This window comes from Peromyscus californicus, unplaced genomic scaffold (assembly GCF_007827085.1).
Source record: "Peromyscus californicus insignis strain IS unplaced genomic scaffold, ASM782708v3 Scaffold_4__1_contigs__length_199733344, whole genome shotgun sequence".
Lineage (NCBI taxonomy): Eukaryota > Metazoa > Chordata > Mammalia > Rodentia > Cricetidae > Peromyscus > Peromyscus californicus.
In genome coordinates this window covers 83622057-83637763 of record NW_026294562.1, presented here as the reverse complement: position 1 = coordinate 83637763, position 15707 = coordinate 83622057, and the positions used below count along the sequence as shown (strand labels likewise).

General features: G+C 37.1%; 1 protein-coding gene across 1 annotated transcript in view; it reads left to right on the top strand.

Annotated features, from left to right (window-relative positions):
* Rexo5 (RNA exonuclease 5) overlaps positions 1–15707 on the top strand; it is a 49945-nt gene that overhangs the window by 5303 nt on the left and 28935 nt on the right. The window contains 7 exon segments of the mRNA XM_052760909.1: positions 2–114; positions 1850–1883; positions 1886–1972; positions 3161–3256; position 4154; positions 6501–6644; positions 15106–15194. Coding sequence (XP_052616869.1) covers positions 2–114; positions 1850–1883; positions 1886–1972; positions 3161–3256; position 4154; positions 6501–6644; positions 15106–15194 — 564 coding nt within the window.

Genomic DNA, 15707 nt, shown 5'->3' with positions numbered 1-15707 from the left:
GAAAACTCGCTTATCTACTATTTTATTTGCTGAAAATTATGAAGTAACCCATAGACAGCTGTGTGAGTTGCTGAAGTATGCAGTTCTGGGTAAATCCACTGTTCCTAACCCCAGGTATGAGATAAACTATGCATAGACCAGAGGTTTCAAACTGGTTTGTAGCTTAATGACATTTGTTAGCCATGTAGAGTATCCAGTTTTTTGTTTTGTTTTGTTTTTAATTAACAGCTGTCAATAATTATTTGGGAATTTCTGTATAAAAATCCAGATTGGTGATTTCTTCAAAAAAACTTAAAAATCTAGCAACCATCTCTGTACCACCTGGTATACTTACTTTATTCATTATTTCTGTCTGACTACTGTAGCTACTGTAGTTTGCTTCCCCTACTGTGGACTTGATAGAAATCTCATTAATTATTGTTTTCTTATTATAAATTAATACTATCTTAATAATTCTGGTTAGTCTTTTACTTCTTTTATAGTTAAAAAAGAGATGATATTATTGTTTGAATGCTGTCAGTGATACTAATAGTTTATGAAAATTATATTTTTATGTCTGTCTTATTTAGGGTTTCTATTGCTATGATGAAAACCATAACCAAAGCAACTTGGGGAGAAAAGAGTTTATACTTCCACATCAAGGTAAATCACTGAAGGAAGTCAGGATGGGAACTCAAACAGGGCAGGAACCTGGAAGCATCATGGAAGAATGCTGTTTATTAACTTGTTCATCATGGCTTGCTCAGCCTGCTTTCTTATAAAACCCAGGACCACTAGCCCAGGGATGGCACCACCCACCATGGTCTGGGCCCTCCCCCATTGATCACTAATTAAGAAAATGCATATGGAGGATCTTATTGAGGCATTTTCTCAATTGAGGATCCCTCCTTTCAGATGACTCTAGCTTGTGTCAAGTTGACAAAAAACTGTCCAGCACAATACCCATCGAGAGATTAGTAGATGCACACATTTCCCTGAGGCAGTTGTTATAAATTGTCTAGATTTTTCAGAACCAGCTTCTTTGTCAAGAAATACTGCCATCTGGCAGGGCCTAGTGGCACATCTCAGCACTCAGTAGGCAGAGGCAGGCAGATCTCTGTGAGTTTGAGGCCAGCCTTGGCTACATAGTGAGTTCCAGGACAGCCAGGACCCTGTCTCAAAAAAACAAAAGAAAAGAAGGAAGGAAGAAAGGAAGACTGCCATCAGTCTGAAGTCAGCCTTCATTTGATGTGCTGGTTTAGGAAGGGTTACAGAATATGTTGGAGATAAACCTTTGTAAAATGAGCTCAGAGTTCTGATTTAAAATAAATGTTCAGGTGGAAGGAGAGAATCAACTGCCATAAGTTGTTCTCTAACTTCCGCCCTGTCACACATAAAATAAGTATAATTAAAGTTTTAAATAAACATTAATAGGACAATGCATTTATTAATAAATGCATTGCATTTCACTTGACATTTGATTTGATTATAACAATTATTTGTCACAAAGATTTTTTTTAAGGTTTGTTATGTTCTGCCTGCATGTGTCTTTGCAGGCCAGAAGAGGGCGCCAGATCTCATTACAGGTGGTTGTGAGCCACCATGTGGTTGCTAGGAATTGAACTCAGGACCCCTGGAAGAGCAGCCAGTGCTCTTAACCTCCGAGCCATCTCTCCAGCCCTTTCACAAAGATTTTTATTTGAATTCTTTGAAGTAAGGACTGTCTTCCAGTTATAGAGTCATACAGAGTCAGTGGTTGGTGAAAAGTTTTATTAGCTGTCAGTCACTCTGTTTCCTGCTTGTCTTCTGTGTGCCTGTAACTGTCTGAGAATGTCATCTTAGCTGTGTTGGTTTGATTTTTTTTCAGCAGCTGGTGCCAGCTTTTACACCAAAACAACGTGTTTAGGTGGTTTGTATTCTGAAGGGAATGAGTCAGTTACACTTCAACATGTTCTATTTGGAATTCAGATTTCTCCAAAAGACATTCAGACATGTAAGATAAAGAAATTTTGCATTAGGGGCTAAGTTAGAGCCTCCCATTCTGAAGCTAGGGCATTAGTCTGAGAATGTTTCTCAATAACCTAGTTAAACATCAGGAAGGCAGGAAGGGTATAGATAGCAGAAGTACTAAGAGTTCTGTTTAGATTAGCTTTGTCGGTGATTTTCTTTGATAATCTAGCAGAAAAGTTATTCTATAATTATAGTATATAGCTTCTAGGTTGAATCTATTTTATTTGTAATATGGAATTTTTGTAAATTGCAGAATTCACATAAAATCTGTACCTCTCTTAAATCATAATGTTGGACATGGAGGTGCATAACTGTAATTGTAACACTTGACAGGCTGAGGAAGAAGGATTTGAATCCAGCATGGGCACAAGACCCTGTTTGAATTTGAATACAGCATGGACTATATAGCAAGATCTCATTTAAAAACAAACTAAAAGAAAAGAAACCTAAGAAAATTTTTTTAAGTTGGGTGCCATTAGAATACTATCTGGAGCTCAATAGCATCTGCCATCTAGAAAAAAGGCCATGTGCTCTTTTGTCTCAAAACATGCTCTATTTCCCCCTGACCTACTTGTCCATATATTCGTGAAGGATTTGAGTCCATGAGCCCCAATCTACCTTGGTCTTGATTCTCTTTTGCTTCCATTTTATTGAGTACTTTTCATATGCCCAGCCCTGTATTAATCATGCTCTGTTTATTGTCTTAATGACCACATTGTCCTGTAAGAGGAATTTTGTTTTATTTTACTTTTAAGGAAGTGAGTAACTCACCAAAGTTAACTAATACATTGTAGAATTGGAATTTTAGCCCAGATAAGTAGCTAAAGCTTTCAATCTACTCACCCTCATCTGTCCTGACTACCTGATGTGCTGTCTAGTGAAATAAAGAATTTGAAGTCCCTGAAAACATTTAAGTTGTAAATTCCTCTAACGTTGACCTTTTTACAATGTAGCATGAGAGGGAAAATTTCCAGGTGGTGATTTTATAGTAAATGTAGCTTCTTTTACTTCCTCACTTTCTTCCATGTTAAGGAAGCAGTTCTTATTTTATAGTACAAATAGTTAAAGCCTAGACTTCTATGAAGGTCTGAACCAACAATGAGAGTCTAGACCTTTAAGAGTATTTTGTCTGTTTTGAAGCATTCTTAAAAAGACTTAATATATTTTTCAGAAATTCAGCTTGCCTCCTCCAACATCTAATTTTCTTTTTGATATCATTGGGCTACAAAAGAAGAAATCAGCTAGAGGTTTCCTAGGACTACTGGAGGTATGACTTTAATTCTTGTTTGATATTTGTAAAAAGATGTCATGAATGTGGTAAAGTTTACTCTTGTAAGGGACAATAACAACAACAAAATCTTCAATTCTGATTAACTTAAACAAAAAAGTGTCTTTGTCTTTTTTTTTTTTGAAGAAAGAATTTTAAAGTGGGCAAGTGCCCAAAGAGGTTACACACCAGGAACCATTGGTTCATGCTTCAGAAACTGATTAACTTGGGTATCTAAGGATATTTGGATATCATTAATGTTGAAACTCAAAATTACTGTGAACAATTGTTTTCGGCAATCACTAAGTCTTTGTACCTACTAGGATATAGGTGGAAAGGAAGAACTTAGCTTTGACTAATGAAAGGGACATGGATATTATTCACATTGAAGAATAGATGGGAAATTTAATTGGTCCTACTTTTAGTACTATAGCTGTGACCTATAGGTACAGTAGTTAGAGCTTAAAGATACATAACCATGACAGCAGTGTTGTTCAGACCTGGCTACATCCTGTGACTAACTTACAGTTAACATTTATTTAGAAAGAATATGGGTTGTAGAATAGGAATTATCAAAGTTCAGACACAGTAAAAGTAAATATTGTCCAATAGTACTTCTTTGTGTTCAGAAATAATAGTTAAGCAACTGTATAATTGCACTGAGGCGACATAAAAAGGTAGGACTAACAGGCTGTTCCCTCCTACCTCCTTTAGAACTGTGTTTTCTAGTTTCCTTCGTCTTGGTGCTATCTTCTAATTTTGCTACATTCCCATTGTTCTCCTCCTAGTAGATGCCTATATCATATCTGCAGCTGTATTTGATTTAGCATACATTGTTGTTTAAATATCTCTGAGTCCATCATAGAGTATCATTTTAAGATCTGAGGTTCAGACAAGGGTCTTGAGTGGACAAGGCTGAAAGATACAGCTTATTGTGGATGCTGAGGGGAAGGAGGTGGTAGTGAAAGAAGCCAGGGATGCCACTTATGACTGTGTCTGCAGCCTTTGAGTTGGAGTAGTGATTTTATTCTGTAGGAATTAAGGAGCTAGAGGGGTTATGCTCATTGCTCTGTTCTCTTAAGATTTTATTTCATTTTTCCATCCTAAGTATATCCAAGTCCCCAAGGCATCGTCCATAGATCTCTCATCTTCCTTTAGTCTTTTCTTTGGAGTTTTCATCTATGTTTTCAAGTTTACTGTCTGTTTTCTATAGATGACTCCTGTGTCTTCATCTCTAGATTTGATGTCCTAGATTACAGTCTTTCATTGCAGCAGTTGCCTCCTGGACATTGTTTCTTGACTAGTTAACTTTCTTCTCAGTTACATCATAGCTAGAAACATCTTATCTCATCCATAAATAATAGGCTTCCATCTTCAATTTCCATGTTAGTACATTGTTTTCCTCTTTAGTCACCAGTCTTGAATTTTAGATTTCCTTTTATTTTGCTTCCCTGTCCCCATTCTGCATGGCTCATTCCTTTTACTCTTATAAATCTCTATTCAGATACCACTTTATCAGAGAGACCATCCCTGACATATAAACATGACAATGGCCATTTTCCTTGTCCAGTAATCCCTCTTCCTCCTCTCCTTTTACCTGTAGTTCTTATCCCTACTTGATATAGTAAATATTTATTTTTATTTATGTTTATAAATAAACACTTATTTCATTATTCATTGTCCATCTTCCCAACTGTAACTTAAATTCCACAGCAAATTTTATTATATACATAGCTAGAATAATGCCAATAAGCACTCATATATTTTCTTGATTGAATTAGTTTATGTTTAACATTTCTTTTGTATACTTTCCTATCTCTTCGGCCCTCTTACTGCATAGGCTTTAGTTAAAATATTTTTTGCCAGTATTACTGTAGCACCTTTCTAGTTTTGCTCTGCTCTATTTTTCACAAGTATTTGAGGTTAATATTTCTTAAGCTACTCTTTATATTTTGTTGCTTCCCTTCTCAGAAGCTTTTATTGTTCTCCACTATATATTGAGTGATGAAAAGTTCAAACTCTTGACCCTGGCATACCAATGGTGTATCATTTATCTCCACTCTCAACTTGACTCATAGATCTGTTTCTTTCTTACTGAACTGTCATTGGCAAGCCAAGTTCTGTACATTCTTGTCTAACTTGGTGTGCCCTCTTCTACTGTGATATGTTGGCTTTTGGGACTGTAAGGACCAAATGTCTGTCTTAATCAAAAAAGATAGTGTTTGGAGGATACATGTTGACTAGAAAGCCATCTGCAAGCTAAGTGCCTCCAGTGAAGAACTGTCTGTCCCTTTTCATAGCATCAGACAGACGAAGTTTTCAAACTGGTTGGTTCTCTTTATATTTTAGTTAAAATTCTAGACACAAGCAAGTGTGATCAACATAATTACCATTGTCCCATTTCAGAATGCAGTCCCACTTAAGAAGGTCCATGTACTTAACCTATTCACTGATCTCCCCTGGTTAAGGGCTGGTGTTGCTTGAGTAGATGGCAGGAGATTTAAGTAGATAAAGAGAAAATGGGCTGTTTGAATGGATAGGCACTATAACAGAGGTCTAACATACCATTTCTATTCTGCCTTCTCAAGATTTGGCACCTTGCTTCCTATCTTTAAGTATCTTTGACCACCTTAGATCTGAAGCACATTCTTCCTTTATCTTCTATAAAAAGCCTTATCATTTTAACACATTTGGAATTAATTGCCTCTGTTCTTGGTTTGTTCTAGTTTTATTTTTTGAGACAGGGTCTTACTATGTAGCCCAAGTTTGCTTTGAACTTGAGATCCTTTTGCCTCCTTCCCAAATGCTTGGATCACACATGTACCTCACCATGCCCAGCTTCTCTTCATGTTGTTATAACTATATGAAATCATATACACACACACCCTTTTACAAGTCAAAGATGAGTCATAATATCTTTTTGCCTTCACCATGCTTAACCTGTGTAAGAAGCATGCCCTCTAAGGTTTTTATTACTATTGAGGATGTGTATGTGTTTTTGTGTGTGTGTGTGTGTGTGTGTGTGTGTGTGATGTGAGTACAGGCACATTTGTGCCAAAGCGTGCACAGAAGTCGAAAGATCACTTCCAGGAATCAATTGCATCCTTCCACAGTGGGTTTCTAGATAGAATTCAGATCACCAGGCTTGTGCAGCAAGCACCTTTGTCCACTGAGCCATCCTGCTGGCCTCCGTGAGATGTGACACATTCTGATGCACATCTTTGCACTACCTTTGTTGTTTCAGGACCTTTAGTTTCTGCCATTTTAAAATCCAGCATCAACCTGCAGAATGACCACGTCATTCAAAAGTATGGCTGTGAGAAAGTGGGCTTGAATAGATGCCTTCTGACACAAGAGGAAATGAAAACATTTCACTTTCCACTACAAGGTTTGCTTAAACTTACTTAATCTAATATCACTAACTTCATTCAAATACTTTTGTTGAAAATCATTTTTTCTGGATGCTTTTGGGATAGCTTATTTATTCCATCTTGTAATGTGGAAATATTTTTAGTGTGGAATGTGGAAAAATGATGATGTTAGATTATACATAAAGGTTATAAATATCAGTAAAATGTTAATAAGAATGTTCCTTTTGTTTCTTTTTTTTTTTTATTTCTCTTTAGTATACTAGAAAGAATCAGTATTTCTTTAGCATTTTAAGATTTTTCCAAGCTGAGGCAATGCCTCAGTTGATGCATAAAGACCATAATTCAGATCCCTTCTACCCATGCTGGAGATGGCCCCTTGCTTATACTTCAGTACTCTGGAGGTGGACACAAGGGATCCCTGCAGCAAGCTGGCTAGTCAGATTAGCCCAATTGTCAATTGTCTCAGTTCCAATGAGAAACCCAGTTTCAGGACATAAAATAGAAGGCAATCAAAGAGAACAACAGATGTCAGTCTCTGGACTCCAGACACATGTACCCACAAACATGGAAACATGAACATACACAGGCACAGCATACACTGTACATAGTAGACCAAAAACCTTCTTCAGTATGTTAAACCTTCTTCATTGTATCCCTCTTTTTAGAAAGCAAATAGGCAAACAAAACAAACTAGCCATAATGATAATGATAATAGTGATAATAATAATGAAATCAAATAAAAAACTCAAGAAATACATTTACACACACACACACAAAAAAAATCCACAAAAACACAAAATCAGAAACTTGAATGTATGCTCAAAAGGTCAGACAAAAATGCCCAAACCAAGCACTAAGAGACAAAACATCTACAAAATACCATTGAGTTTTTTTGTGTTGACCGTCTACTGCTGGGCCTGGGGCCTACCCTTAAGTGTGGTGAATATATCCAGTGACATTCCATTGAAGAAAACTGATTTTTCCTTTGCAAGCAGATGTCACTTGAGAATAGCTTCTTAGAGGTGGGAGCCCTTGTCCACTTCTCCTGTCAGCTCTGGGACCCCATCAATTAGAACTTGTGCAGGCCCTGTGCTTGCTGTCACAGTCCTTTCATATACATACATATTTTAAGATGCTTTTACAGTAATAGGTTTCCATATGACCTCTCAAATGGCCCTTAGTATACCCCTCCCCATATGCCCTCCTTTACCCCTCTCTTCCATCTCTTTCCCTGTTTATCCTCCTGCACCAATCCGCCATCATCTCTCCATAACTATATTGATTTCCCTTCTGCTGGGGGAATGTCTTTCTGTGCGCTGCGAATATGTGTTGCTCTGATTGGTTGATTAATAAGCCGTTTGGCCTATGGCAAGGCAGCTTAGAGGCAGACGGGAAATTCAAAGAGAGAGACAGGAAGAAGGCAAGGGAGATACCAGCCAGCTGCCCAAGGAGCAACATGTAATGGTATGTAGGTAAAGCCACGAAACATGTGGTGATGCATAGATTAATAGTTATGAGCTAATTTAAGATATAACAGCTAGCTAGCAAAAGGCTTGAGCCATGGCCATGCAGTTATAATTAATATAAGCCTCTGTGTTTACTTGGGGGACGTGAGTGGGAGATATTTGTTCCGACTGCCGGTAGGCCAGGACACAGGAAATCTTCTGGCTACACCCTTCCTTGGGAAATCCTCCCCTCCGGCTAGTCTCTTACTCCATACCTAACCTCTATGAATATACAGATTATAGCACACTTATGGAATACTTAAAAGCTAACATTCATATGTAAGAGAAAATATACTGTATTTGTCTTTTGGGGTCTGGGTTATACCTCATTCATTATTTTTTTTCTAGCTTTTCCATTTACCTGCATATTTCATTGTAGATGTAATTCTAAACAGTTTTATTAAATAAGAAACACAGAGACAAATAAAGAGTTAAAAGCCCAAGAGGTCAGAGCACTAACGAATAGCCTTTAGCTTACCAGCTGCTGCCGTCCTTCCCCTGAGAGAGAGAGAGAGACCTTCTCCTGTGTGACCCGTCTTTTTATTGCCTTTCTGTTCTGCCTTCTCATTGGTTCTAAACCCAATCACATGACTTCCTTGTCACTGCCTGTCTATACAGACCTCCAGGTCTCTGTGGTTGGTACTTGGATTAAAGGTGTGTGTCACCATGCTGGCTGTGTCCTTGAACACACAGAGACTTTGCCTGCCATATGATTGGATTAAGGGCATGTGCTGCCACCACCTGACTTCTGTTAAATGGCTTGCTATTAGCTCTGACCCCCAGGCAGCTTTATTTATTAATATACAAATAAAATCACATTTCAGCACAAATAAAATATCACCATATTTTATAATTTACATTTTTAACAGCTGGATAATACTCCATTGTGTAAACTACATTATCATTATGCAGTCAATCATTGATGGATATCTAGGCTGTTTGCAATTTCTGGCTATTGTGAATATGGCTACAATGAGCATGGATGAGCAGATACTTCTGTGATAGGATATCGAGTCCTTTGGGTATATGCCCAAGAATGGTACAGCTGATTTTAAGGTAGATCTAGTCTCAGCTTCCTAAGGAACTGCCACTCTGATTTCCACAGTGGCTGTACAAGTTTGTACTCCCACCAGCAGTGAATGAGTGTGCCCCTTACCTAACATCCTTGCCAGCATGAGCTGTCATTTATTTTAGTAATCTTAAGCTTAATTTGCACAAGAAACAGGCACCTACCAGCTGCTCTGGCCATGGCACAGGTCTTCATTGAGTCTGTGGGAAAGTTTATACCACCCCGTAGTCAATAAAAAGGTTGATTAACTTTTCTGTTAGTTTCTCAGGGTAAACGCAAGCAATAAATCTCTAAGCTAAATCTTGTGTTAATAAACTGAGGTGAAAGTAAGTAACAAGGAATTAAGAATTTAAGGTTTGCCGGGCGGTGGTGGCGCACGCCTTTAATCCCAGCACTCGGGAGGCAGAGCCAGGCGGATCTCTGTGAGTTCGAGGCCAGCCTGGGCTACCAAGTGAGTCCCAGGAAAGGCACAAAGCTACACAGAGAAACCCTGTCTCGAAAAACCAAAAAAAAAAAAAAAAAAGAATTTAAGGTTAGTGAGGTTAGCACAGGATGCTTATCTTATCTGTAGGCAAGATGAAGCCAGGGCACATTTTTACCCTATCTAAGGGTTGAAAATCAACAATTACATGTGTAATTCTTTGTCCTTGAATGTCTGAAAATGTCTCAAATGAAATACTTTGTCTGGAAACTGACACTGACTAAATACCTGCTAATAAAGATAATTGCAGGAAGGCAGACTCTGAGTTTATGTTGGTAAAAAGGAGCAAAGACCGGATTGTGGGAAGGAGGATTTTTGACTGCATAACTGTTTTCTCACATAACTAGAAGAAGTTATCAATATACCTCAAATGCATAGGGAAATTGTGCCCGATAAATGATCAATCACACTGCTAAAAGCTTTTGGGAGATGAATCCTAAGGTTGTAACAGATGGAAAGGCTACAACTTCACACAAGAAATTCAATGTAGGAAACAACCAGTACATTCCAAAGGTAATAACACCAAACGCCTTCCATTTTGGTTTAACTCCTCCATCAGAATCCTTGACTCCGGTGGGTTGACCTTTTGAATACTAGTTGTCACCTGCTGTATACTCCCATGGCCTTTTGCTACCAGAAGCTCTCAATAAGTTTCTCTCCATTTAGGTTGATGATGTTGCCTGTGAGCTTGGTGTAAATTGCCTTTATTGTATTGAGGTTTGTCTCTTGTGTCCCTAGTCTCCCCAGAACTTTTATCATGAAGGGATATCAGATTTTGTTAAAGGCCTTTTTCTGCATCTAATGAGATGATCATATGGATTTTTGTATTTCATTCTGATTATTTGGTAGATTATGTTTATCAATTTATATACATTGAACCATCCCTGCATCACTTGGATGAAGTGTACTTGATCATGGTAGGTGATCTTTTTGATGTGTTCTTGTATTCTGTTTGCAAGTGTATTACTGAGAAATTTTGTATCTGTATTCATAAAGATTAGTCTATTTTCTTTCTTTCTTGAGTTTTTGTGTGGTTTAGGTATCAGGGTAATTGTAAAAATTGTGTAAAAAGAGTTAGGAAATGTTCCTTCAGTTTCTATTTTGCAGAATAATCTGGAGAATATTGGCATTAAGTCTTCTTTGAAGGTCTGGTAGAATTCTGTGCTGAATTGGTCTGGCCTTGGGCTTTTTAGTGGCTGAGAGACTTTAATTGCTGCTTCTGTTTCACTAAGGGTTATAGGTTTGTTTAAATTGCTTATCTGATCTTGATTAAACATTTATAGGTTGTATATATCAAAAAATTCATCCTTTTATTTTTCCACTTTGGTGGAGTGCATATCTGTAAAGTATGTCCTTAGGATTCTCTGGATTTTCCTGGTGTCTATTGTATGTCCCCCTTTTTGTCTCTAGTTTTATTAATTTGGATCTTCTCTGTTTGTCTTATAGTTAATTTGGCTAAGAATTTATCAATCTTATTGTTTTTTTCTCAAAGAAACAACTCTTCATTTCATTCATTTTTTGTATTGTTTCTGTTTTCTTGATTGTAGCCTTGAGTTTGATTATTTTTTGCTGTATACTCCTCTACTTCTTTTGGGCATTATTCTTTTTGTTTTAGGACTTTCAGGTGTGCTGCTAAGTTGCTAATATGAGATCTCTCCAAACATTTTATGTAGGTACTCAGTGCTCTATGAATTTGCCCCTTAGAACTGCCTTCTTTGTTCTGTACTTTTAGTGTTTTGATTATTATGTGTTGTGGGGAAATTTTTTTCTGGTCCTATCTATTTGGTATTTTGTATGCTTCTTTTACCTTGATAGGCATGTCTTTCTTTAGGTTGGGGAAATTTTCTTCTATAATTTTGTTAAGAATATTTTCCATCTCTTTGGCCTGAGTTTCTTCTTCCTTTATTTCTATTATTTGTAGCTTTGGTCTTTTCATGGTGTCCCAGATTTCCTATGTTTTAGGTCTATCTATCTATCTATCTATCTATCTATCTATCTATCTATCTATCTATCTATCTATTTATTCTTTCATTCATTTATTTGATTTAACATTTTCTTTGACTAAAGTATTCTACCCTGTTTTTAACACCTGAGTTTCTTTTTTCCATATCTTGTAATCTATTGGTGAGCCTTATTTATGAGGTTTTTGTTTGACTTTCTAAATTTTTCATTTCCAGTTTTATTTCAGTTTAGGTTTTCTTTAGTGATTCAGTTTCTTTGTTAGATTCTACTTCCATGTTGTAAATAGTTTCCATTACTTAATTCCACTATTTGTGTTTTCACAGACTTCATTAGAGAATTTATTCCTATACTCTATGGTCTTTGAACATACTCACACTTTCTGCTTTAAAGCCTTTATGCTTTAGTCATATTGCATTTCTTAGGACCTACTATAGAGTTTCTGGCTTCTAGTGGAGGCATATTATCTTGACTATTAATGATTAGGTCTTTGTGATGCTATTTAGGCATCTGAAGTTAGAATGATTGAGGTGATGCTAGGTGTTGATGTTTTTGTTGGGTGATTTTTTTCCATCCTTGGTTTCTGTTACCCTCTCTGAATCTTAGGTAAGTCTGTCTGCTGCCTAAAAGAGTGTGCTTCTGAAGATCAGTGTGTCGAAGAGGGGAATAGAAATAGAAAAAGAGGGAAGACAGATACTAGGAATGGCAGGGGCTTTTGAAACTGCAAGGCCTGCCCCCTATGACACACTTCCTCTAACAAGGCCACACCCCTAAGCTTTCAAAAATAGTTCCAGCAATTGAGGACTAAGCATTCAAATATAAGCTTATGGCAGCCATTCTCATTCAAACCATATACCCTGAGACAGCCACCAACCAATTTTCTTTTTATATAGATTTTATAGATTTACTTATTCTGGGTATTTTATATAAATGGAGTAGTGCAATGTGTGTGTGTGTGTGTGTGTGTGTGTGTGTTTAAACTGGTTTCTTTCACTTTACGTGTATTCAAGTTTGATCTGTGCTGTACTCTGTATTGGTACTTCATTTCACTTCAGTTCCTGATGATAACCCAAGCATAATCATGTTGTAAATGCATTTATTCATCATGTGGAAGATATTTGAATTGTTCCTGTGTTTGGATTTTATGAATAGTGCTGCTCTGAACATTTAAGTACAGGACTTTCGTGTGGCTGTGTAATTGTTGGACCACATGGTAGCTTTCTGACTTAAGTTTTGATGAATTATAAAACTATTTGCCAAAACAGCTGCTATGCCATTGCACATTCTTCTTAGTAACGTGTGAGTTCCACGCACCCTTACCGGTACTTAGTATTATCTGCCTTTTCATATTGAGGCTGTGAAGTGCTGCCTTGTGAGCCTCATCTGCAGTGCCCTGACAGCTGATGATTTTGAGCATCTTTTCATATATCTTTGGCAAATTATCTTTTGGGGACCTTCGTCCAACTTTAAATTGGACTCTGTTTTTATTACTGAATTCCTGGAATTCTTTATTTATTTTGGATGTAAAAATTTACTTTTAAGTTAAAAGAACAAGCCATCTGTGAAATGGAGTTAAAATTTAGTTCATATATCATAGGATTGCCATAGGATTAAATCAGTTAATGTGGGCTGAAGAGGTGGCTCAGTGAGTAAGAGCACTGACTTGTCTTATGTGGAGACAGAGTCAAAATTGGAGGTCTCCATCAAATCGCTCCCCTCAGAGCTCAGGGAATCCCACAGGATAAGAAGCAGAAAGATTCTAAGAGTCAGAGGGAGTGGAGTCTATCAGAAGAACAATGCCTTCTATTGAATCAACTAAGCAAGGCAAATATGAGCTCACAGAGATGGAAGCAGCAAACACAGGGCCTATACCAGATCCTCAGCATATATGTATGTATGTACTATATGTATATAATAATTATATATATAGTAACTATTAGCTTAGTATTTTCATGATACTTCTGACTGCAAGAATGAGTGGGTGTCTGATTCTTGGGCCTGCCTTTTGGACTCTTATCTTCCTTTAGGGTTGTTGTGTCCAACTTCAATATGATAGCTTTTCCTTCATCATACTATATTTCATGTTGTCATATTTGGTTGTTATCTCTTAGAAATCTGTTCTTTTCTAATGAGAGACAGAAAGTGAGTGGATCTGGAGGGGATGTGGAGAGGAACTTGGAGGAGTAGAGGGAGGGGAAATTATAATCAGGATATATTGTATGAGAAAATAATCTATTTTCAATAAAAAATTTTTTAAATGAACATTACTAGTGGCTACACAATTGAAAAAAATGTCTCTCCCTCCCCTAGCAAATATTAACTGCCTGTAGATCTTCATGGAGGATACATTTTAATACTTTTAATTTCAATCAGTTGGAAATTTCTGGTTATTAGGAGGCAAAAAAAACTATTCCAAAGGTTTCATAGTCTTTAATTCTTGTCAAATAAAATCTGCATACTACTTTAGCTGCTTCAGTAACTGTGTGAGGGTAGAAATCTTTAATGATTCAAATGTTTTGGATCCCTGAGCTATGTGTGCCTGGTTGTTATCTTAGTGTGTATAATGGAAAGAGTTCCCTGAACCTGCATTGAACCTCTAGAGGGAATTTTCAGGTTATGATTCCAAGAAGTTGAAGAACATTTCTAGATAGTGACTTCAGGGAAATCTCAGGGATAGAGTTGGGTTTAAGTGCACACACTTAAAGTTACTCAGACTTTCTGCCTGTTACATACTCTTTTTAGATGTCCATTATGGTGAATAAATCTCTTTCCTATTTTCACTTGCTTAATTTAGAAAAGAAAAATGCCACATGGAGTCATTTGCATATGTTATTCCTTCTCTCCTAGTACATACATGGGAAGTGTCCAGTAACTTTGGGTTTAATTCTTTCTCATAAGAAGAAAGAATGTTTGCTTGGTAACCAGGAAGTCTAGGCCCCAGGCCCTCTAAAACAGCATCTACAATATTCATTCAGAATTAACAATAGATGGAGAAAAACTTAACCAGAGAGGTTGCTTCTTGTTTAGTCTTTATAATTCAAGTAACACAGAGAAAGTTCCCAGTAAATATGTTATTTGAGTTTCCCTGGATTACACAGCTCAGGGATCCAAAACATTTGAATCATTAAAGATTTCTACCTTCACACAGTTACTGAAGCAGCTAAAGTAGTATGCAGATTTTATTTGACAAGAATTAAAGACTATGAAACCTTTGGAATAGTTTTTATGTTTTTTATATTCAATAAATAGCTCCAGTAAGCCAGGTGTGTTGGTGCATGCCTTTAATCCCAGCACTCAGGATGCAGAAGCAGACAGAATTCTGTGAGTTCGAGGCTAGCCTGGTCTACAAAGTGAGTTCTAGGACAGCCAGGGCTGTTACACAGAGAAACTCTGTCTCTAAAACCAAAAATTAAAAAAAAAAAAAAAGGTAGCTCCAGTAAGTATTTACTTCCTTTTCTTCCTAGATTCTCCTGACTGTGAAAACTTTATCCTTACCAAGTGTGATGGTTCCATAACAGATAGTAGTCTCCTCTTTGGACTTGACTCTGAAATGGTAAGTAATACTTTGATTTGTTTGGAGCATGTTGCAAACTATAGTGTAAGATGATTTCTTGAGTTCAATGAACCAGTGAACCCACGCCTTTCTTAGTTTAAATAGCTGAGAGTAGGCCCCTTGGGAGAATACTTGGATCTATATTCCAAATGAAAAATTGTCTTAAGTTTTCTTTGTTTTGTTTTTTTTTGTTTTTGTTTTTGTTTTGTTTTGTTTTGTTTTGTTTTGTTTTGTTTTGAGACAGGGTTCCTCTGTGTAGTTTTGGTGCCTGTCCTGGATCTCACTCTGTAGATCACACTGGCCTCGAACTCACAGAGATCAGCCTGGCTCTGCCTCCCAAGTGCTGGGATTAAAGGAGTGCGCCACCGCCGCCCGACTAGTCTTAAGTTTTCTAAGTAGTTTCTAACACATTACCAGAAAATATTGGTTTTTTGAACAGATATTCTATTCTGTGGCTGCCATGAAGATTCTGCCTTAATTACTATGTATAGCTGGAGTTTTCTCCAGTCCTGC